Source organism: Ceratotherium simum, chromosome 25 (genome assembly GCF_057802395.1).
Source record: "Ceratotherium simum simum isolate JZ-2026a chromosome 25, ASM5780239v1, whole genome shotgun sequence".
Classification (NCBI taxonomy): Eukaryota; Metazoa; Chordata; class Mammalia; order Perissodactyla; family Rhinocerotidae; genus Ceratotherium; species Ceratotherium simum.
In genome coordinates this window covers 22138216-22163597 of record NC_141924.1, presented here as the reverse complement: position 1 = coordinate 22163597, position 25382 = coordinate 22138216, and the positions used below count along the sequence as shown (strand labels likewise).

At 36.4% G+C, this 25382-nt stretch overlaps 1 protein-coding gene across 1 annotated transcript in view; it reads right to left on the bottom strand.

Annotated features, from left to right (window-relative positions):
* Positions 1 to 25382, bottom strand: part of SLC5A8 (solute carrier family 5 member 8) — a 56611-nt gene that overhangs the window by 13015 nt on the left and 18214 nt on the right. Inside the window, exons 4-10 of the mRNA XM_004418018.3 lie at positions 21593 to 21660; positions 20416 to 20570; positions 17621 to 17761; positions 14493 to 14622; positions 11947 to 12035; positions 10945 to 11057; positions 8139 to 8206 (exon numbers count right to left, since the gene is read on the bottom strand). Of these exons, the coding sequence (XP_004418075.1) occupies positions 8139 to 8206; positions 10945 to 11057; positions 11947 to 12035; positions 14493 to 14622; positions 17621 to 17761; positions 20416 to 20570; positions 21593 to 21660 (764 nt within the window). The remainder of the gene's footprint in view (positions 1 to 8138; positions 8207 to 10944; positions 11058 to 11946; positions 12036 to 14492; positions 14623 to 17620; positions 17762 to 20415; positions 20571 to 21592; positions 21661 to 25382) is intronic.

Below are 25382 nucleotides of genomic sequence, written 5' to 3'. Positions count from 1 at the left end.
ACCTTGTGAACTAGGGAAAGGAGTGTGGGTACCAACAATAGAGGAGAACTAGTGTTTGAGGAGGATATGGACTTGGGATATGATCCTAAGGAGTCATTTCACAACTTCTCTTGAACCAGAGTCCAGTAGGAAGGGAGATGAAGTCTCTCAGTGTAAAATGTGAAAGAAGTCACATGGCCCATGAAGCAGACTGTTATATTGTGACCTATGATCCAGTTTTGGAAATATAAGGAATATACCCTAAAAAAGACCTGTCTCAGGAAGTAAGACCTGGGTTAGAGATGAAGCAAGGAAGAACCGGCTTGGAGCTATGATGACTCTCCTAGAACATCTCACTGTATATCCTCAGGCCAGAGTCAACATAAGAAAAAAAGGGGAATCAACCACAATAAGAGCTATAAGGAATTATTCAGATTATGGAGGAAAGCACATTCAGAGGAGTTTTACTGGTTATGGCTTAGGTGTGCTAGATAAGCTTGGAGCTTCTGAACCTAATTCATTCATTTTTATAATCAGGATGAGATAAAACTATGTTAACTGGTATGCCCAAAGCAACAACCACCCAGAATGGACCCAAGCCTTAGGTCTGAAGCATGAACCTGGAGAATTTGCTTTGCCCAGCATTATCCTTCAAGTTTCTGGATCATGAGGAACTCCAGGAGTCCCAGAGGAGGAGTCCAGGTGGCCAAGGAAGTTTCAGGGAGCACTTGGAGTGATCAGATAAGTCAATATTCAAGAACCAACCATAAATAGGTACATTCAACCTGAATTTGTAAAATGCCTACTTTGTCCTGAGCACTGCAGTAGGCACCAGATATTTGGTACAGTGATGAACAACAATGTCATAACCCTCACCTTTATGGAATTACAAACCATTTAGTAATGCAGACATTAAATTAATAACTGTATGATAATGGGGATGATAAGAGCAATACAAGGTGCTCTGGGAATATTTGGCAAAGATGAACTCAAACTTATCCAGGGAACAGAAAGTCTTTTTGAATAATAATATTTAAGTTGAAACTTAAATAATAAATAAGACTTAGATAGTTGAAGGGTTCTCCAGACAGGGAGAAAAGTCTATTCTGAAGCCTGAATGCTAAAAACAGTGAGGAAAAAACCCCACCAAACCCAGGTATTTCCACTTCTGGGAAAATGGAGTAGATGTACTTTTCCCTATTCCTCCTGCCAATAAAACTAAAAATCCTGGGAGGCCGGCCCCGTAGCATAGCGGTTAAGTGCGTGCACTCTGCTGCTGGCGGCCTGAGTTTGGATCCAGGGTCCGCACCAATGCACTGTGTGTCAGGCCATGCTGTGGCGGCGTCCCACATAAAGTGGAGGAAGATGGGCATGGATGTTAGCTCAGGGCCAGTCTTCCCAAGCAAAAAAACAGGAGGCTTGGTATGGATGTTAGCTCAGGGCTGATCTTCCTCACACACACACACAAAAAAACAACAAAAATCTAAAAATCCTGGACATTACATAGAAAACAAACATAAGAAAAAATATGAATATGGAGAGAAGAAGGCAGATGGGCAGAGTGGCTAGGGATTTGGGGACCTTAAGAATGACACAGTGATGAGTTCTCTGAGTTTCTTTTTGTCCCACATATCCCAGTCTTAGAGTTGAAGAAGCTGGCAACCTAGAATTGACAACAGGTGCAGGCAAAAAAAGCCCCAACAAAAGCCTGTTCTCTCTAGGACCAGAAAAGGAACAACTGAGCAAGACAGAAAACTTTTAGAAGATAACTGCTCAATTCCAGCCATGGAATAAACTGTCCCCTCAAACCATATGCCAATGAATGCCAAGTAGGGAGCCTAGATTCTATCCCTGCCAGCCTATAACAAGGCACCTCTTTCCCTCCCTGCAGGATTGGGATGTCATAGGACATCTAGTGGAGAATCAGGATTCTTACCACTGCCCAGCAGTAACAAGACTGCCTCCACCACGGTCACCAGCAAAACAAGAAGCTGCTACCTTGGGTGTCGATAAGGGCCAAGCGCAGAACCTGGACGTCTACTTCCACCTTGCAGTAAGGAGGCAGCACCCTCCCTTACCCTGTTGAAGTGGTATCAGAGAAAGCAAACTAAAACAGAGGTGTAAGTAAGAGCTAGAGTTTCATCACATAAAATGAAAATGTCTATGTTTCAACTGAATTCACTTTTCATAGCAGGGACTAGAAAGATCTGAAACTGAACGTAAAAAGACAAGCAATAGATGCTAATACAGATGTGATAAAGATGTTAGAATTATTTCACAAAATTTTAAAGCAACCACAATAAAACCTCTTCAACAATTAGAACACATTTGAAACAAATGAAGAAATAGAAGGCCTTAGCAAAAAAAAAAGTCTCAGCAAAAACACAGAAGATATAAAGAAGAACCAAATGGAAATTATAGAACTGAAAACTATAATAACTGAAGTAAAAAATCACAATGGATAGATTTAACAGCAGAATGGAAGGGACAGAGGAAAGAACCAGTGGACTGGAAGATACACCAACTGAAATTACACAATCTGAACAACAGAGAGAAACAGACTAAAAAAAAAAATGAAACAAATCTCCAGGATCTGTGGGACTATGACAAAAAAAAACCAGCATTCATGTCATCAGAGTCCTACCAGAGAAGAGAAAGAGAATGGAGCTGAAAAGTACTGAAGGAAGTAATGTCTGAAGTTCACAAATTTGGTGAGATACATAAACCTACAGATTCAAGAAGCTGGCAAACTCTAAACAGGATAAACCCAAAGAAATACATGCCAAGACACATCATAATTAAAATGAAAACTAAAGACAAAAAAAAAAAATCCTGAAAGCAGCCAGAGAAAAATGACATCTCATAGGTAGGGGGAAACAATTAGAATGGCAGCAGATTTCTCACCAGAAATAATGGAGGCCAGAAGACAGTGGCACAACATTTTTCAAGTGATGGAAAAAAAGAACTGTCAACCCAGAATCCTACACCCAGCAAAAATGTCGTTTGGGAAAAAGGCGAAATCAATGCATTCTCAGAGGAAGGGAAACTAACAGAATTTGTTGCCAGCAGACTTGTCCTAAAATAATGGCTAAATGAAGTTTTCTAACCAGAAATGAAATGATAAAAAGAAAGAACCTTGGGACATCAGGAAGGAAGAACACAATAAGCAAAAATATAGGTAAATATAATAGTCTTTCCTTCTCCTCTTGAGTTTTCTAAATTATGTTTGATTGTTGGCACAAATAACATTGTCTGATGTAATTATAAATGTATATAGAGTAAATATTAACACAACTATATTATAAACAAGATAGTGTAAAGGGACATAAAGGGAGGTATGGCTTTTATGCTTGAATTGGTAAAATTACAAAACAAATAGACTGTGATAAGTTATATATATACAATGTAATACCTAAAGCAACCGCAAAAAAAAGTTATACAACAAGACAAACTCAAAACAACATAGATAAATCAAAATGGAATTATAAACAACGTTCAAGTAACCCACAGGGAGGTAGGGGGAGAAAAGAAAACAGAAAAAATGAACAGAAAGCAAAAAACAGCAGACCTAAGCCCTAAAAAAACCAATAATTACATCCAATATAAATGGTCTAACTACACCAATAAAATGACAGAGATTGGCAGAATGGATTTTAAAACATGACCCAACTATGTGCTGTCTACAAAAAACTTATTCCAAATATAATGATATAGGCAAGTTCAAAGTAAAATGATGAAAAAATATATATTATGCAACAATTAACCAAAGAAAGGCAGGAGTAACTATTTTAATATCAGACAAATTAGACTTCAGAGCAAAGAAAATTATCAGAGGGACACCATATAATGATAAAGGAGTTAATTCAAGACATAGAAATCCTAAATGTATGTGCACCAAAACAAGAGTTGCAAAATACATGCAGTGAAAACTGATAGAACTAAAAGGAAAATAGACAAATACACAATTATAGTTGAGAATTCACCACCCCTTTCTCAACAATTGATAAAACAACTAAACAGAAAATCAGCAAGGATATAGAAGATCTCAATGACACCATCAACAAGAAGGATCTAACTGATACTTATAGAACACTCCACCTAACAACAGCAGAGTATACATTCTTTTCAAGTGTCCATGGAACATATACCACAATATCATATCCTGGGCCATAAAACAGACTTCAACAAATTTAAAAGAATTAAAATCATACAGAATGTGTTCTCTGACCACACTGAAACAAAACTAGAAATCAATAGCAGAAAGAAAACCGAAAAATCTCCAAACAATTGGAAACTAAGTAACATACTTTTAAATAATCCATGGGTCAAAATGACATCTCAAAGGAAATTTAAAAATACAAGTGAAAAAGAAAATACAAAACATCGTGGGACACAGCAAAACCAGCGCTAATAGAGAAATTTTTAGCAATAAGTGCACACATTATAAATGAGTACAAGTTTCAAATCAGTAATCTAAGGTTCTAGTTTAAGAAGAGCAAAATAAACCCAAGGCAAGCAGAAGGAAGAAAATAATAAAGATAAGAGCAAAAATCAATGATTGAAAACAGAAAAACAATACAGAAAATCAATGAAACAAGGAGCTAGTTATTTGAAAATATCAATGAAATTGACAAACCTCTGGCAAGAATGAAAAAAAGAGAGAAAAGACAAAATTATCAACATTAGGAATGAAACAGGGTTATCACTACAGACCCTGCAGACATAAAAAGAATAACAATGGAATGAACAACTCCACACACATAAATTTGACAACTTAGATGAAATGGACCAATTCTTTGAAAACACAGACTACTACAATTCACCCAATATGAAAAAGATAATTGAAATAGCCCTATAACTATTAAGGAAATTGAATTCATAATTTTAAAACTCCCAAAAAAGAAATGTCCAGGCCTAGATGCTTTCACTACAGAATTCTACTAAACATTTAAAGAATAATTAACACCAATTTTATACAATCTCTTCCAGAAAATAGGAGAGAATTCTTCCTAATTTATTTTATGAAGCTAGTATGACCCTGATGCCAAAAAAAAAACTACTTTCATGAATATAGATGCTGAAATCCCTAACAAAATATTAGCAAATAGAATTCAGCAACATATAAAAATTACACCATGACCAAATGAAGTTTATTCCAGGTATGCAAGTCTAGTTCAACATTTGAAAATCAATCAATATAATCCACCATGTCAACAGGTTAAAGAAGAATATCACATTGGAAAGAGATTTTCACATATTGAGGTATATAAGGTAACCATTCAGGTTTAAAACTGAACCTGAATGGCTTGAACTAAAGAAGCCTGACTTAACGGCCTATCAAACATACATTGTACATCTGCTTTAAGCATTAAAATAAGGAATGCATTCTCTTAAGATAAGAATACATACTTCCCCTCCTATGCCCTATTGGTAACACCCTTTGCCAACATCAGGATCATGCTGACCTGTTAATTTGCAACTGCATACCTCTTCGAAATTTTGACAAACATGTGTCCTGGGCATGTTTAATGTATGTTCTTCGTCTAAAAAGGCATAAGACTGTTCTGAAAACCATGCTTTTCTGGAATGCTTTCTTCCTTTCTGGAAAAGGCCTTCCTGGGTTATAATCCTCACTCTGGCTCAAGTAAAACTCACCTACCTCTCTTATCTATAGAATGGTTATTGGTTATTTTGCATTGACATATAGTTATATCAATCAATGCAGAAAAATTATTTGACAAAATTTAACACTCATTCATAATAAAAACTCTCAGAAAAATAGGAATAGAAGGAAATTTTCTCAACTTGGTAAAAGGCATCTACAAAAAAATTACAGCTAACATTATACTTAAGGGTGAAAGACTGAATGCTTTCCCTACTCAGATTGGGGAAAAAGACAAGGATGTCCACTCTCACCACTCTTATTCAACATGATATGGAAGTTGAAGCCAGTGCAATAAGAAAATAAAAGGTATACATACAGATTGGAAAGGAAGAAATAAAGCTGTTCCTATTTGACGGAGACATGCTATTCTTTGTAGAAAATCCCAACCAATAAGTGAATTCAGCAAAGTCACAGGATATAAGATAAATATACAAAAATATTTTGTATGTCTATATATTAACAAACACATGGGCATGGGCATCAACATTAAAAATATAATACCATTTACAAATGCTCAAAAAAATGAAATACATGTAATCTAACAAAATATATAGAATATTTGTATAATGAAAATTATAATGGTGATAAAAAATCAGAGAAGATCTAAATAAATGGAGAGACATCCTATGTTCATGGATTAAAAGATTCAATATAGTAAAGATATCAATTCTCTCCAAATTGATACACAGGTTTAATGTAATCCTATCAAAATCTAAGAAAGATTATTTTTAGATATAGAGAAGATTATTCTAAACTTTATATGGAAAGGAAAAGGAACTAGAATGTCTAAAACAATTTTGAAAAATAAAAATAAAGTGGAAGGACTCAGTCTACCTGATTTCAAGACTTATTATAAATCTACAGTAATCAAGACTGTGGTATTGGCAGAGGGATGGATGCATAGATCAATGGAAAAGAATATAGAAACCAGAAACAGACTCACACAAATATGCCCAACTGACTTTTGACAAAGCTGCAAAGGCAATTCAATGGAAGAAAGATAGCCTTTTCAACAAATGGTGCTGGGGCAAAAAATGGGAAGAAGGGAAAAAAATGTCAACTTAAGTCTCTACTTTACACAAATATTAACTCTAAATGGATTATGGACATAAATACAAAAAGTAAAACTCTGAAACTTTTAGAAAAGAAACATAGGAGAAAATCTTCAAGATCTAGGGCTAGGCGAAGAGTTCTTAGACTTCATATCAAAAGCACAATCCATAGAAAAACAACTTAACAAATTGGACTTCATCAAAATTAAGAACTTTTGCTTTGTAAAAGACTTAAGAGGGTGAAAAAACAAGCTACAGAGTGAGAAAATATTTGCAAACCATATGTCTGGCAAAGGGCTATTATCTAGAATATATAAAGAACTCTCAAAACTCAACAGTAAAAAGGCAAACAATTCATTTAGAACATGGGCAAAAGACATGAAGCAACATTTTACAGAAAAAGATATACAGATGGTAAATACCAAAAAAAATGTTGATCATTAGCCATTAGGGAAATGTAAATTAAAACCACAATGAGATCCAGTATACACCTATCAAAATGGCTAAAAAAAAAAATAGTGACATTACTAGATACTGGAAAGGATGTGAAAAAACTGGACCATTCATACACGCTAGTAGTGTAAATATGGTGCAATCACTCTGAAAAATTGTTTGTCAGCTTCTTTAAAAAGTAAATATGCAACTACCACTCAGTGATCGCACTCTTGGGCATTTGTTCCAGAAAAATAAACACTTATGTTCCCACAAAACCTGTATACAAATGTTTGTAGCAGATTTATTCCTAATAGCACCAAATTGGAAACAACCCAGATGTACTTTCAACAGACGAGTGGTTAAACAAACTGTAGTACATCCACACCAGGGAATACTATACAGCAATAAAAAGGAACCAACTACTGACACACGCAACAACCTGGATGAATTCCAGAGAATTATGCTGAGTGAGAAAAGCCAATCTCAAAAGGATACATACTATATAATTCCATTTATATAACATTTTTGACATGACAAAATTATCGAAATGGAGAACAAATTAGTGGTTGTCAGGGGTTAAGGAGGGAGTAGGGGCAGGAGGGAAGTGGGAATGGCTATAAAAAGGCAATATGAGGGATCCTTGTGAGGGAAATGTTCCACATCTTGACTGTATAAATGTCAATATCCTGGTTGTGATATTGTACTATTGTTTTGCAAGATGTTACTATTGAAGGGTAAAGGGTATATGATATCTCTATTATTTCTTACAATTGCACGTAAATCTACAACTATCTCAAAATAGAAAGTTTAATTTAAAAAAATTTTTTAAAGAATTTAGTCATCTCTGTTCCTTGATATATCTATGTGTGTATATATATATATATATATATATATATATATATATATATATATATATAAAGAAGTCTGGAAGGATGATCTCATAAACTTTAAAAAGAAAAAGAAAAATGTAGTGATTATGACTCAAACCTTCGAGGGTCAGCTCTTACCTGCAACAAAGTTCCCATTAGTGATGCCACTCCAGCCATTCCAATACACAGGGCTCCAAACAGCAAGCCTAGATAGACAATGTAAAAGCCAGAGGAAAATCCAGACCCAGAGGATTAGAATTCTCAATAGAACAAGCTACCACACCTTTGATTCAAAATGAGTAATATGACTGTGGTGAAGAATGGCCACATACATCAGAGCCAGCAAAAAAAAGGAAATGGGTATTTTCCTACAGGATCAGCAGTGTGCAAAGAGAAAAGAAAACCCTGATATTGTGTCCCAGGATTAATGACACAATGATTAATGACCTAACATTAGGTTATATAAGTAAAGAATCCCTAGAATTAACTGCAGGGATTTTAAAGCTAAGAACTATTGTGCTATTAATCTAACCCATCATAAACATTTGTTTATAAAGGAAGGCTCAAGTCTCTGTTTTCAGTTTGCCAAAAATAGGACACAATTCAGCTCCGCTCAGCACAGCATGATGGGGGAGGGGAGTAATAAATATCAGAAATTAGAGTCTTCTGACTTTAAGTGTTCATTTCTCCTGGGAAGTGGCAATCCACACCAAGGGCTGGTTTAGGACATTTAACCCTCTCATAATCTCCATCAACACCCTCAAGCCTTTTCTGTTAAACTAGCAAAGAAAGGTAGCTCCAAGACAAGTGTTATATTTCCCCTTCTACTAAATTGTTTTCCCAAAACATCTTTATAGAAATCCTCAAGCCACCAGTGGTGGTCAGATGACAGGATTTTTCTTTTCTCTTTTGGCTTTCAGTGTTTTCCAGATTTTCTCCAAGTACATGTTTTACTTTTTAAATTATAGAAAAACTACCCCCCCAAAAAAATTTATTTTCAAAGACTTCTATTCAGCAAAAATCACCTGAAATCAGTCAATATAATTTCCCACACATAAAACTCAAAGAATAGAAAAAACGAATGAGAAATTTTCTCATCATAAAATTAGTGTATTTCTTATATTTTCTTACTCCTATACACTCACACCTTTGTTAAGTATATTGGGTAAATAATCTTATTGCACCTGAATGGAAAACCTTACATTCACTTTTTGAAAAGAGCTCTTGATGATTTTTTGTGCCTCTGAATCCTAATATCCACAGTATTTCCAACATATTTATTTATTTATTTTATAATTTTATTTATTTATTTTTCCCCCCAAAGCCCCAGTAGATAGTTGCATGTCATAGCTGCACATCCTTCTAGTTGCTGTATGTGGGACGCAGCCTCAGCATGGCCGGAGAAGCGGTACGTTGGTGCGCGCCCAGGATCCAAACCTGGGCCGCCAGCAGCAGAGCGCGCGACTTAACCGCTAAGCCACGGGGCCGGCCCTTTCCAACATATTTAGCTTGATTCTTCTGCATTTGATAGCTCCTGAATGGTCACCACTGTGGTTTTTGCTATTCAAAGTTATAGGAAACACATTCAAATCATCTGCCATGTTCTTTTCTCTGAAGTCCTTACTGTACATATCTCAAGATAATGATTTTATATAACCCTTCAAAACGAATGAAAACCTCATCTACACTAGCAGAGCTGATTTATTAATCATGAGTAGCATCATTCCTTGAGCACCAGCTAGTGCCTCTTGTTTAAGTTACATTATCTCTAAACTTCATAGTACCCTTGAAAGGTGAATATTTTTTGTTCCCATTTTCCATATAGAGAAACAGAGGCTCAAATGAGTTATTGGGTTTTCTCAAATACAACAGCTAGTAAACTGATGAAGCAAGATTGGGCTTATCTGGCTTCAAAAGCTTCTATTCATTCTACTAAACCACCCAGCTTCATTAATCCCATAATGAGCCAGTCTAAATATTCTTTAGGAAGCATTGTATCATTCTGAAATTATGCTCCAGGATTAAAACCAGGTAAAATAATGCAATGCTATTTAAATTTAGGGGACAATGAAGAATATAAATTAAGTACTTATTCCAGGCAATAGTCCCGGCAATTATATATAGAATTATGGCTCAAAACAGAGTATTATTTACTATTTCTTTGACAGTCTATTAGTGTTATTGCGTTGAAGTTAAAGATTCTTTTTTAAAAAAAAATTTTCTATTCATTCTAAAACACATATATCCAAGATGCCAAAATGAAGAATGAAGTATACCAGCCAGAATTTTTTGAGTCAGATATTACATTTGGGACATCTGGGAACTAGAGGCCTTTAAACCTTCCCATTCAAGCTGATATTTAACCCCAAATAAGGTTCTATAATCTAAGAATAGAAGTTGAGCATTCCTTGCACAATTTTATAGACCACCCCCGGGACAGTCTACGTGTGCAGACAGAACTGACAATCAAGCTGGGTCAAATATCATAACGCTGTTCTTTTATCTTCAATTCATACACACAGACTATGCACCTTAAACTGACAGCACTTTCTTAGGTCATATTGAAAAAGTGTGGTTCTTGGTTCCAAACTAAGGATATTTCTTAAAACTGTGGCCTAAAGTTGAAAAGGAAAAGAGTTGAATTTTTTTCTGTGGCTAAGGATTTTAACATAGATTTGGGATAGGAAGAAGGTAGGAAAGAAGGGCAGCCAAATAGGACCCCTGGAAACTGTTCTTTGTGGTCCCTGACAACCAATTGTTTGACGTGTCTCTCAAATCTTGATTGCAAATCTGGCCATGAGTGCATTAAGCCATAGGCATGCATATATGTATATACATTCAAACTGAGAGGTTCTTACTCTATATCTTCTATGGAAAAGAATTTCTGGTATCTCTAAAAATCATTTCCCAGAGCTAAAATGGAATTGCAAAAATGGAAACTTACTCAGTCCTTGGGAAATCCAAGAGAGAGATCTTTCTGAGAGCGATCTGAAACGACGTTTGACTAGATCTTCCACAGTTACTGCTGCTAAGGCATTAATACTGGAGGACACTGTGCTGTAAGGGAAAATAAAATATTTGATTTATAATATTTTAACTTTAATAATACTTTAAGCAGGAATGAGAAAGGGGAAAACAAATTGTTACTTCTTAAATATAACCAGATTTCTATTATATTATTTTTAATGATCACAGCATCCTCTTTCTGGAAGCAGTTATCATCCAAGAATAATTCAGGCAACATTCATAAACTTAGTAGTCAGACAGGATAATTTATCGTTGCTTCCATTTTGCAATTAATCCTCAGTATCTATGGAAAGAATCTACATAGATTATGCAGTATTATTATATAACAACTTTAAAACATATTTTTCTTTGTACATAGAAAGGACTGTCATAAGTCCTCACTAACATATGCCATAAATGTCAATAATATTAATTTCATGGATCCTCACTAACATATGATGTACATATTAATAATAAGAATTCCCTGGAGCAAACACAGGAAGTGCAATGAATAAGTTGAAACACAAAACAAGATTCTTTGGACACTGTATATTATTCAGCATCTAAATAGGAGATTTTAGTTCTAATTTTCCATTTGACCATGCTTTAGCCACATGTACATTTTAAACCAAGACTGTAGGTACCCATTTTTGAGAAACAGTGAAAGCTACCATCAACTGATCATCAATATTGTGACCCTACAGGGTATGTGATAGTGTATTAGATAGTAGGGACCAAGTTAAAAGTGAAGACTGATGATAACAGACTGCTAGCCCATAGAGATAAGAGTCAGACCGACAGAGACGATACATGGAGTAGATTGTTTACATTGGGCCATTTGTGCCCATGTCCAGAATTCATCTTTATTCCCCAAAATATCCCATAACAAAAGAAAGATCCCAATAGGAAAACCATGTATTATTAGAGTCAGAGTTCATACCTTAATGTTCCACTGTAAACACAGGCCACAAAAAGTCCAGGAAGTCCCGGATAATCTTGCAGAATGTCTAGTACCAAATAAGGCATGAGCTGGAAAATTCCAAAATTTACTCCTGAGTATTATGTGCTATTGAATAAAATTAATTAATGCCTCATTTATCTTGTGTTCTTCAAGAACTAAAGGAAGCTATTCCACATAAATGAAATTTCCAAATACCTCAAATTAAACTCTTTAACTGCTAACATTTAAAGAAAAGAATAGCACAGTAGTTAAAGGTGAAGACTCTGGATTCCGACAGATGTGGCTCTTGTTACTTAATTTCTCTGAGCCTCAATTTCCCCATCTGTAAAACAGGGGTAATAATACTAACCTCGTAGAATTGCTATAAAAGTTAAATTAGATAATCTATGTAAAGCTCTTATATAGTCTATAGAATAGAGTACATGCTCGATAAAAAGGTAGCTGTTTTCATTCTTTGGAATAAAAAATCAATTTAAAGGAAATATTTTCAGACCTCTATGCTTAAGCAAGCAGCATTCACGTAACTTAATTTAACTTCACTTCGTGACTCAAGGCTATCTTTGTGAACTTCCGTTGCCGCCTGGGACTAAAAATGTAATAGCTGCGTATGGTATGAGGCATAGTGACCAGTGGAGAGTAACCTCAGTAAATTCCCGAAACTTGCTTCTTTTAAAAAAAGTTCCTGATACCAACTTCCTCTTTGATAAGTTACTTTTTTAAAGATAAATATTAAATAAGGATGGGAAGGCGTATGACTTCAGCACTGTGCTACATGGCAGTCTTTAGACAAAACTGATTTTTAAATCAAAAGAGTCCTAAGTGGATAATTTTCTAGAAAAATGTCCTCTCGTTTGCATTGAAACATTATTGATTCCTTCTCCCATAGTCCAGAGTAGATGGCATGCCCTATCTTATCATTTCACAATGGTTTGTTGATGGGATACAGAAGAACATCCTCCACTATTGCAGGGGTCCATGTTGAATTGTTTTAGGAATACTTTCTCCATCTTTTCCAAAGCTTACTAATTCTTTATTCACAGAAAAAGAGAGTAACACTTCTCTCTATATGAGATTAAGACCCAATTTTCCCAAGATTTCTTAAAAGTTTAACTTCAAGTAGTATTCCATACATAAACAAAAGTAATTTCCATTGTTAGTGTTATAACGAGATCTAAAACCCTCTAAGTGATAGGTTCATGTATGCAAAATACCCCTGAATGTATTCTATGACAAGGAGTCTCAAGGTTAGGAAGTTGTAGGGATTTTTCTTTTCGCCCAGGATAAGGGAAAGGTTTATTAGAAACATTTTTTAAATCCCTATTGTCTTCATGGTACAAACTACGGACAATAAAGATTGACAAAAATCACAAAGTATTCTTGATTAGAGAAAATTAAAGGAAGAGAGCCTCCATCTTCAGAGTAAACATGATTCTTGGATTCTCTGACCTAATAGGAAGGATCAGTTTATCAACAGGAGGGCATGGGTTAAGATAAGGTTGAGATACACAGCTCAAGGATGCTCTCATTTTCTAATCCCGCAAAGCTGTATTTTTCTGGGAATATGTGATACGTATGCACCAACATAAAATTCACCCTATCTTCATTCTAATGAGTCCCCATTTGATTTACAAGTGAGTCCTAGAAAACAATTTTGGCAAGAACTCTGAGAACAAGAACTCAGGCTTTGGCGTCAGGCAGTCCTGCGTTTGAATTCTAGCTCCACTTTCTGAAAGGTGGTATATGGTAGAGAGGTTCAAAGTTAGGACGCTGGTGGCAGCCTGCCCGGGTTTGAATCCTGGCTCCAGGTTTACTAGCTTTACTAACTTCTTTGTGCTTCAGTTTCCTCATCTCTGAAAGGGAGATAATCATAGCACCCACCTCAGAGTGTAGCTGTGAGGATTAAAAGTTGAAATTTATATGAAACACTATGATAGTGCCTGGCCCATGGTAAGTATGTGATGAGTGCTCACAGCTATTCTTATTTATTAGCTATGTGACCTCTCTGAGATTCATTCATTTCCTTATCTATAAAATTAGAATTGCAGGGTTGTGAGAATGAAAAGAGATAAGACACAAAGCTCTTGGCACAGAATCTCATCACGTAGTTGGTACTCAATAAATGTTCACATATTGGATCCGTTTCTCTATCAGTTAAAAAACAGAAGGTAACTATTGATAAATGAGCAATCTAACAATACCCACAAAATGTTCTACAGTACCATGGTTTGTGTATAGTTTTTTTTTTAAACTGTGTTTACCCTTCTACTCCCAGCCTTGAGCTATTTCTATTTAACACTTGGCTTAAAGTTTTCCAGGTATTTCAATGTTTTAATCTTGGATGCAGCATTCTTCATTCTTGCTGGATCTGCTAAAATAAATTTTTGCCAAATGCTTTATAGAAATTAAAGATGATTATATTGTACCCATTTGCTGTTTCTCACCAAGAACATGAACACTCTTTCCTCCCAATTAATGAGCCTTCTGAATGTCATTAATGCATGTGTAGGAAAGACATGATACTGAACCTGGTCTGGTGCGGACACTTTCTCTGTTGTCCAAGGATCACAATCACGGTACCTAGAATATAGGGTGAGTCCACAAAACACTGAGCAGATGAGGATTGCCCAGAGTCCCAAAAGATTGATGTAGAGGGACCTAAAGAAATGAAAACAAACCAGCAAATGACAATTGTAATTTCCATCCCAAAGACTAGGAACCTTGTTACAGAAACAGAAGAGACCATCACAATTATACTCAATAAATACACATTATCTTTTGGTTATCAAAAATGCTACTTATTTTATTCTGGCCTAACTTTCTGTTTATGATGTCAATCAACAATGTATTTGGAAATACCTGGAATAGATGGAGTTTTCCCACTGAACAAATATATCCTCCTGATCAGAGTTCCATGAGCATTATTAGCCTTATCATGTGATCTAATTATACTACTTCCAGGCTTCTGGTCATGAAATAAATATTTTAATAGTCAACAGAGCAGTAACTATTACTCATTTTCCTTTTAAAAGTAATGCAATTATAAACTGCTAAACATTGTTAGCATCTACATAGCAACTCATCAAACTTGTTTAAATATGGTTTGCAATACCACCCATTAGGTATGAAAGGCAAACCTGTATTCCTTGAACAGGTATCTTCCCAAACATTGTTCAGCATTATAACACACGATGTGTGCTCCAATAGGGTGTAAAGTTTCATGTGACGGCACTGGAGTCTGACCTGAGCATAAATCCCGGCTCTACCTACCATATGTGAGCCTGGGCAAGTAATTTAGCCTCTCCCATCCTCAGTTTCTTCATTTACACCTACAGATAACAATGCCTACCTCACAGAGTTTTAAGACTAAATGAAATAATATATACCATATAGCACAGTGCTTGGCATGTAATAAACACTTGTTAAATGGTAGTTATTGATGTTATTAGTGTTAATGTCATTGAATACTACATCTTAATAATCAGCTGAATAGTAAACATTTCCCTCACTAAAGTGGCCCCATTTTTTCCCCAGTGGTGCTGTAGTAGACAGTGATGAGCCGTCCTAGGCTGAAGAGCGGTACCACCCCCAGAGTCATGCCTCCTTCCCCGGGGCAGCCTGCATCTAACGACTTCTGGAATCAAAGATTTAAAGGCCCAGTCCCTCATCCTAACTTGGGACAAGCCTGAAGAGTCATCCCAGCTGAGGCCTCTGTTGAGAATGCATTACTGTCTAATTTCTCCCTCTGCCCAATCCTGCTTCTTTCCTTTCCTTCTCTTCTATAGCTGGTGATTCGGTAATAGACTCTAGCATGCTAACCTCCATCTCAGAGTCGGCTTCCAGAGGACCCGCCCTGCAAAAGCTGCCAAACAACAGATTGCTAGCCTTTCCCTTGAGTTGACTAAATTTACTGTACGTTGTGTTACTGTCTAAAAATAGTGTAAGTAACTGTATCTCATCTCCAAATCATCAGAAAATATGCCCACACACTTTCCTGCTCAGACACCCCCCTTGCTTATATATGAGTTTAATACTTTAACATATTGTTTTATTTGACTTGAACACTATTCAAATACATCACTTATCAACATCTGACATTGTCCCTGGCCAGTTAATGTAAGTAGGTCTTCACTTTGTGGCTGGGATGCATTCTTCTCACAGAGGCAGTGTTAGAAAGCAGGAGAAAATGGTTCCCCTGACCTCAGGGAGTCTGCCTTGTTAAGGAGACCCATTGGGCTATTCAGAAGGAAATTTCTTCCTATTAAGAAAGCTCTAATGCTGTTATTTTAGTTATAAAATTGGGTTTTTTGAGTTTCACATTCCCAAAGAAGCAGAAGAGCATGTGCACAATTACTTTGGGAGAGGCATCAGCTCTAGAATAGATTCAAAGTCCAGTGGATTACTGGATATACAAATTACATTCCTTCAAGTTCCTTAAAATACCAGAATTCTCAAGATCACTTTTGGGGGATTCCATATCCAGTTATTGTACTCATATTCATATAGATCTTTCATTGTGGAATTTTACAAAGACAAATAATGTCTAAAACCGGTTTACTCTCAATATGTTGAGCTCTGACATGTGATATCACAAAATTTTCATGTTCTCCTTTGAATAGAAATAGAATTGCCACTCCTTCTCCTACTCCAAACACCCTGTTACTCTTAACCTATTTAGAGTTTTTAAGCCCCTAAATGCATGTGGGCCAAGTCAGCCTTATTTATCAGCACAAGGAGTGGTGGTCACCAAGCTGATCTGAGGCCTCTTGAGAAAGAACCCGCCACTGTTCATACTCTTTACTCAAGCCAAGACAGGCTTGAGAGTTCCCTGAACATGTCGTCCTTCCAACCTCTATGCTTTGTCCAAATCACTCTGCTTACCTAGAATGCCCTCCCACTCTTTTCCACCTGCCCACATATGACCATTCTTCTGAATTTTCCTGGTGGACAAGAATCTCTCACTCATCCTCTGCCTTCACATCCCATGATTTGAGGTTGAAAAAGGAATTCATATTTATTGGACCCCTATTACGTGTGTTCCAAACACAAACACATTTTGTAATACCTCCCATGAGATATATATTTCTTAAGCTCATTTTCCAAGTTTAGAAACTAAAGCTCAGAGAGACTAAGTAACTCATGGAGGATTGCTCAAGTAGCAAGTATTAAGAGCAGGGTTATAAACCCGTGACTGTGTCTGAAAATAAAATACACCAGTGCATCTGGCAATATAATGCTCTGGAACACTTCCTCTCTTGTTATATTGTTTCATGGAATTGTTATACCTCCCTAGTGTTATTTCACCTGCATATATTTTCCTAATTTGTTGTTAAGTTTCTTCATAATAAGTGCCTTATATTTATAATTTTTTATTCCCCATAGTTCCTTATACAAACAGAAGCATAATAAATGCCTATTAATTTGATAATATTTATTTTACTTAATAATTCATATAAATATTTTCAATATCTGATTTGAAACGTACAGTGCTACTTGATCCTTGTAAGTAAGTAATACTTGTAAGTAAGTATACCATTTATCTCTTGGAATTTCATGATACAAAAGACTTAAACCTGAGCAAAACTTGATTTATGAAAGAGTCTCCATAAAGATAACTGATGGTTATTAAAGATCCATATACCATAGTTTGGCTTACATTTTTGCGTGGAATCTGCTTTTACAGGAAATATATCTCTGCACTTGGCATTGGTTGACACCATAGATGCCGGTCCACGTGAAGGTCCCTCCTATTATGATGGTCCAGAATGTGTGTCTTTGCAAAGGGTTAGGATTAAAACTAAATGAAAAGAAACAGAAAACAAATCTGAATTATCAGCAAAAGAACTACAGAAAATCCTCCAAGAATATTTTTGGAGGCAAGCAATGTATACGTATATAAACATGTATACATACATAAATATGTACAAACATACTAAGTAATATAAAAGGTAGAAACATTCCTAACTTAAGTTCAATGAAACAAAATTTGATACTTTCAGAGATTTGGAAATTCTGGATGGGATTGGGGGAAAATAAATGTTCTAATCATTCCAAGTGTTTATATAAATTGTTGTCCTATGGCCATCGGAAATTATTTAAACAAATCCACCATGCTGTAATCAGAGAAGAGCATGAAACTGAAAAAAGAGAGAGAAATAGGTTCCTAAGTGCACCACAGCAAGAGATAGTGTACTGAAATGAACACAAAATTGGCACGTTTTGTGTGTATAATTTCTTTCCTAGCACATGTATAGTCACAGTTCTAATTTATATTCAAGCTCAAAAAGTCAGTCAATTAATGCAGTCTAAAGGTTTTCACGTTCTAAAACTACCATGTCATTAAAATTGTGATTTCTTAAAATGCTGTGTGCACAAGCTAAATATTAATAGTTAAAAGTCACTTTATAACATGTACCTCAGACCAAAACATTGTTACAAAGAAAGCTCAACTCCCATGTTTGATACATCTTTGAACTCTTCTTACTGTATCACCTTGGAAGGAATGATTTTGTTTATCTCTGATACACAATACAAGCTGGATAAATTTCTGCAAAATTAGCTTTCATGGAAACTTTCTGAAAATTATGAATTTCTGCAAATTCACTTCAAATCTTATATTTAAGATCAGTTGAATAAAGCTTTCAGATTTTATGCGTATTCTGGCATTCCTATGGAAAGATAAGAGCCTCTATTCCACTCTCTAACACGATGTCAAAGTCTAAGAGTTTCAAGGGTGTTGACCTCTTCTGCCATAGAGAAGGTAGCCACTATATTACCGAATTGAAGTCAAGAGCCAAAAGATTCAGAGAGCTACTTGAGGGAAGTAAGACAAGATTTAAAAGAGCAGATTCAGTGGTTTTAGGCCAAACAGAATACATACACCAACTATAGACTGTACAGAAAATACCGACACAAAATCCTTCTCTTCATTTATCTCCACCAGAACAGATATTTTGCCCATCGTACTCTCAAAACTTATTAGAATAACAAGGGATATACAATAAGGCTTTTCATTATTACTTAATGGTTGTCAGCCTTCAAAGTAAAGATCATAAAAATGTCTAATCTTTTACTTTTTAGAATCTTTTATTGATGTATATGTTACCACTTCAATGCAGCAGTATGCGTACTCTTTGTATAAAGTAACAGTTATCTTGCAGAAAAATGATTGGTTCCACACCCTCTCCCTTCAACCTAGCCTACTAGGAAGAGATTTAGGAATGATCAAGATGTCCCTAGTAGCCACTGGTTGTGTCTGCTTCTTGGTATCCATTCTTCCCTCTTCTGGTAACAGCAACCCAAGTTTACATTGGGGAAGCTACCATTTCTCCATTAAATAGTCTAAACGGCTGTCAGTCAAAACATCCTGCTCTGCCCTAGCTAAGGGATGGAACAATGCCCAAACTTAGCCAATTGGAGGCTCTCTTCCTTGGAATCTGAATCTTGAGGTAAAAGGAAAACAAATTACTGAAAACAGTTGAAGTTGATTTGCTGTAATTCATTCTTGCAAATGAACACATTGACCCCGTCCAATTTCTGAAAAAACTCTTCTCAAATGTTAGCCTCTATTTTCAGAAAACCAGAAGAGAGCCATCAAAATGCAAACGTTTTTTATTTCTTCTTGCCAGTGATTTCAGTCTGCCTGCCTCAAAGTAGGAGTGCTTAAACAGAAAATAAGCCGGTCCATGTCAAAATGGGCCCCTTTCCACACTGAACATGATGTACAAGGATGACACTATTGGTCCAAAAGGGAAGGTGTTTTAAATATTCTTTTAAATTGTGTGATATATTTGGGGTCAAACATCTAGTTTTTCCATTAGTCTCTCTTTAGGAAAACTGAACGGTTGTTTAAGACATGTTATATCATGTCCTATACTGACACTTGAGGCATCAGCCATAACTTTTCTAGTGAACTCTTTTGAAATAATATATAATATTATATAATGTATAATATATAATACTTACACATAAATATAATTATAATATATAATAATATAGTATACATCACCAGACCAATAACAAAAGAGAAATTTTCTAGGCTGCTTGAAACAAAGAACTGTCAAAATGGAATCATTGTCTTTTAGTGTTTTTCTCTTAAGAGGTTTCCTTATTTCTCCACTATCTCTTCCCTTATTACCCTAACCTACCCTTCAACCTATTCCAGACTTTAATATCTGGAATAAAATAAAATACTCTTGCTATAAATCCCTTCTCAGGGGGATGCACCATCCTAAGTATAGTGTAACTAAGCACCATCTGACTGTTTTAACCCCTTAAAAACCTGGTGGAAACCCCTTACACACTTATTAGCCAGCTTCATTTTTCTGTACCACATCCTTAGTGGTTTATGTGTTTGTTTTCTAATGTAAACTTACTATTTCAATAAAGAGAGTATTTTTACAAAAAAAAAAAAGGAGTGTTCTATTAACCAAGAGGTAAATAGCTACTTACTCCCAGAAGTTTAATCTTCCACCATCATAGGCATCCTTTAGAATAGTGCTGATTCCACCATCAATCACCACAGCCTGTATAATCACACACGAAAATCCAGCCAGTATGATCCCAACCTGAAGAACATCTGTCCAGATAACTGCTTTAAGACCACCCTTTGAGGGGAAAGCGTATTAGCATTAATGCTTCTATCAGACATCATTAAACATCTACATGCTTATACAATATGCTGGACAAAAACAATGAAAACATGGATCTTGGCCAAGAAGTGCACCCAAGGGAAATGGTTAGGTTAGGAGAATCTTGAAGAGAAGGTGATATTTAAGCCAAATGTAAGCTTCAAACATAAACAGAGGCAAAGATGGAATTCCCTCCCAGCAGTGAAAACAGCATGGCAAAAGTATAGAGAGATCAAAGTACATGGTACGTTGAGTGTGGCCAGATATATATTTTGGAGTGAAGTGGAGTGGTATGGGGAGATTGTTGGGAAGAAAATTCAGAGTCAGATTGCAAAAGGCAATATCTGCCTATAGGCAAGGCTGATATTCAACAGTATATACATAGAAAGTCATACCAATTGTTGGAATACTGAAATTGCTTTGTACTAGACACTGCTACAAACTTTCCAAGTTTCCCCCTCCAGTCCATATGACCTTGGCTGAACCAGCTCCTCCTTGAGAACCCCATCTTATAAAATATCCAGCAACTAAAGGGTTAAGACCTAGACTATTAGGGAAACCATAAAACTTGCACCACTTGCATAGATACTAAGGACCAGCTTTTATGATAATATGAGAGCCCATGGCATACTGGTCATTACATATTTTGACTGTCACTCCTGCCTAAAGACAATGGGAAGTTATCTTAGATTTCTAAGCTGAAGAATAATATGAGCACAGCCATAATAACTTGACAACAGTAAGGATGAATTAGGAGACGAGATTAGGGACCATTGCATGGTTCAGACGAAAGAAAAAATTCTCAGTTATGATCAATGTTCTAAAAAGGATCAAATTTTACACCAGACTGAATATTCCTCACAAAAAAGTTATACTGTAGGAGGCAGGAGTAGGAGAGTAGGTACGAATGACCCAGACTGCAGCACACAACTATTCAAGTTTTCAATTTTGCAAAGCAAGTTGGTAGTGTGACAGAAGAAAAAATGTTCTTTACATACCAGCGTGCAGTAGAATGTGCAGACCACCCCTGTTGCCACTACTGCTCCCCACAGATGAAATCCTGTGACTGTAGAAGGAAAGAAAATGCAGGTATATCTGTGAAACAAACATAATAAAAGTAGTTCTCAAAAAATAAACAGGGGGGAGCTATATCTTTTATCAGGCACCTACCTCTATACCCATTTGCCTAAAGCTAGGTCCAAATCTCCTAAAATGTCCCAAAACAAATGGAGTTTAAATTTTTATTTGATAAATTAAATAGACCTGGTTTCTACCCTCAGACAACATACATAGATCCAACATTGGTTAAATTAAGTACACGAAAAAAAACATTTATATTGTAATTAAGCTAAAAAACTATTTGATACTATGACTCAATGGGGTCAACAGGTATTTTTCATCATGGTTCAAATAAACACATTACTCTACCAGTCCTTGAAAAGACAAGTTGTACATATTACTAAGATGGGATCAAGATGGAGAAAAGATTATATAATTTGCTACCATCTATCTAAGAAGTGGAGGGGCATATTATATTTTTTTAAATGGAAGGATAACAACTCTATGCCTACAAATTTGATAATCAAGACGAAATTGAGCAATTCTTGGAAAGACATGATCTGCCAAAACTCACACAGGAAGAAATAGATGATCTGAATAGAGCTATATCTATTAAAGAAATCGAATCAATAGTTAATAACCTTCCAAAACATAAAGCTACAGGCCCAGATGGGTTCACTGGTAAATTCTACCAAACATTTAAGGAAGAAATTATGCAAATTCTCTACAATATCTTTCAGAGGAGAGAAGTAGAAAGAAGACTTCCTAACTCATTCTATGAGGCCAGCATTACCCTAATGCCAAAACCAGACAAAGACATTACAAGAAAAGAAAACTACAGACTACTGTCTCTCATGAAATTGGATGCAAAAATGCTCAAGAAAATAATAGCAAATCAAATCCAAAAAAGAATAAAAAGTATTATGCACCACAAGTAAGTGGGATTTATCCCAGGTATGCAAAGCTGGTTTAACATTCAAAAATCAATTAATGGAATCTATCACTTCAACAGACTGAAAAAGAAAAATTATATGATCATATCAATAGATGCAGAAAGCATTTGACAAAATCCAACCCCCATTCATGATAAAAACTCTCAGTAAACTAGGATTAGAGGAGAACTTTCTCAACTTGATAAAGACTATCTACAAAAACTTACAACTAGCATCATACTTAATGGTGAGAAACGTGAAGCTTTCCCACTAAGATCAGGTATGAAGCAAGGATATCCCTTCTCACCATTCGTTTTCAACATTGTACTAGAAGTCCTTGCTAATGAAATAGGGCAAGAAAAGGAAATAAAAGGTATACAGATGGTGGGTAGGCCCCATGGCTTAGTGGTTAAGTGTGCGTGCTCCGCTACTGGCAGCCTGGTTTCGGATCCCAGGTGTGCACCGACACACTGCTTCTCCGGCCATGCTGAGGCCGCGTCCCACATACAGCAACTAGAAGGATGTGCAACTATGACATACAACTATCTACTGGGGCTTTGGGGGGGGGGAAGGAGGAGGATTGGCAATAGATGTTAGCTCAGAGCCAGTCTTCCTTAGCAAAAAGAGGAGGATTAGCAAGGATGTTAGCTCAGGGCTGATCTTCCTCACAAAAAAAAAAAAATTAAAAGGTATACAGACGGAAAGGAAGAAATAAAACTGTATTTGTTCACAGATGACATGATCATCTATGTAGAAAACCTGAATGAACTGACAAAAAACTCCTGGAACTAATAAGTGATTACAGCAAGGTTGCAGCGTACAAGGTTAATATACAAACTGCAATTGCTTTCCTATATACCAACAATGAACAAGTAGAATTGAAAGTTAAAAACAATACTATTTACATTAGCACCCCCCAAAATGAAATACTTAGGTATAAATCTAGCAAAATGTATACAAGATCTGTATGAGAAAAACAACAAAACTCTGATGAACAAAATCAAAGAAGAACTAAATAAATGGAGAGATATTCCATGTTCATGGATAGGAAGACTGAATGTTATCAAGATGTCAGTTCTTCATAATTTGATCCATAGATTCAATGCAATTTCAATCAAAATCCCAGAAAGTTATTTTGTGAAACTGATTCTAAGGTTTATATGGAGAGACAAAAGCCTCTGAATAGTCAATATGACATTGAAGGAGAAGAACAAAGCTGGAGGACTGACTCTACCTGACTTCAAGCCTTATTATAAAGCTACGATAATCAAGACAGTGTGATATTGGTGAAAGAATAGACAAATAGATCAATGGAACAGAATTGAGAGCCCATAAATAGACACACATAAAAATACTCAACTGATTTTTGACAAAGGAACACAGGCAATACAATGGGGCCAAGATTGCTTCTTCAACAAATGGTGCTGGAACAACTAGACATCCACAAGCAAAAAAATGGATCTAGATACAGACTTTACACCCTTCACCAAAATTAACTCAAAATGGATCATAGGCCTAAATGTAAAATGCAAACTGTAAAACTCCTAGAAGATAACATAGGAGAAAACCATGATGACGTTGGGTATGGTGATGCCTTTTTAGATACAACACCAAGGACACGATTTATTAAAGAAATAATTGATCAGTGGGACTTTATAAAATTAAAAACTTCTGCTCTGCAAAAGACAATATTGAGAGAATCAGAAGACAAGCCATGGACTAGGAGAAAATATTTGCAAAAGACACACCTGAAAAAGGACTATTATACAAAGAACTCTTAAAATTCAACAATAAGAGTGACATCAGCATCATGGTGGAGTAAGTTGCTCCCTTTGTCTCTCCCCTCTAAGTTACAACCAGTCAGATACCTAGTGGCCAACAAAGGACTCCCTGTACAGCACACCAGAATACCTGATTGATCCATGTATCTATACATCTGAAGTGGCACTAGTCTCTCTAGCAATGGGGACAGCAACCAAAACATGATTCACTAGCAAGAGCAGGGTGCCCTAACCTAAGGACTTAAAAAGCACACTGACAGGCACCAGTGACCAGAGACTGCAGGGCCAGCAACAACACTTGTGGCTTATCCCCTACTCCTCCCCTAGCAGTGGCAGGTGGCACCTGCAACCTGAGGCTTCAGGAACCACAGCAGAACCTGAGACCCAGCCCCAAGTGGCAGCACCCCTGACATTGGCTCTATTAGCAGCAGAAGCTGCATACAAGAACCCGGGCCCCTGACAGCAACAGCAACACCTGTGAACCCAACACCCCTGGCAGTGGTGCTGCCAGCACCCTGAGATAACCCAAGAGCAGCAGTGCAGGTGGTGAATAGGGCAGCAGCACCCTAGCCCATGGAGAGCCTGTGGAGAGCAAGTAGGGGAACATGAGACCCAGGTGACCCCAGAAGCAGCAAAAGATCTCACAGTCTGGTGACCTTGGTGCCAACATCGAGACAGCAATGATAGCAACGACATCAAAAGTAGCAAGCACCAGCAACCGCAGAGGCACAAGTGGCACAAGGGAGGCATTGAAGACACCTCTAGCAGAGAGAGTGGAGGGTAGAAAGTGAAGGTTCTCAAATAGAACCAGAAGCAGCTCACAACCAAAGTAACCAAAGCTGTACCCAAAAAAGAAATGTGGTTACTGCCACAAATGTGCAGCAGAGGATCAATTCATCAAACACCATGAAGAACTACAGCAACACAGCAGGACAGAAGGAGAACGACAGCTCTCCAGAAACCAAACTTGAAGTCACAGAAGATTACAATGTGACTGAGAGAGAATTCAAAATAGC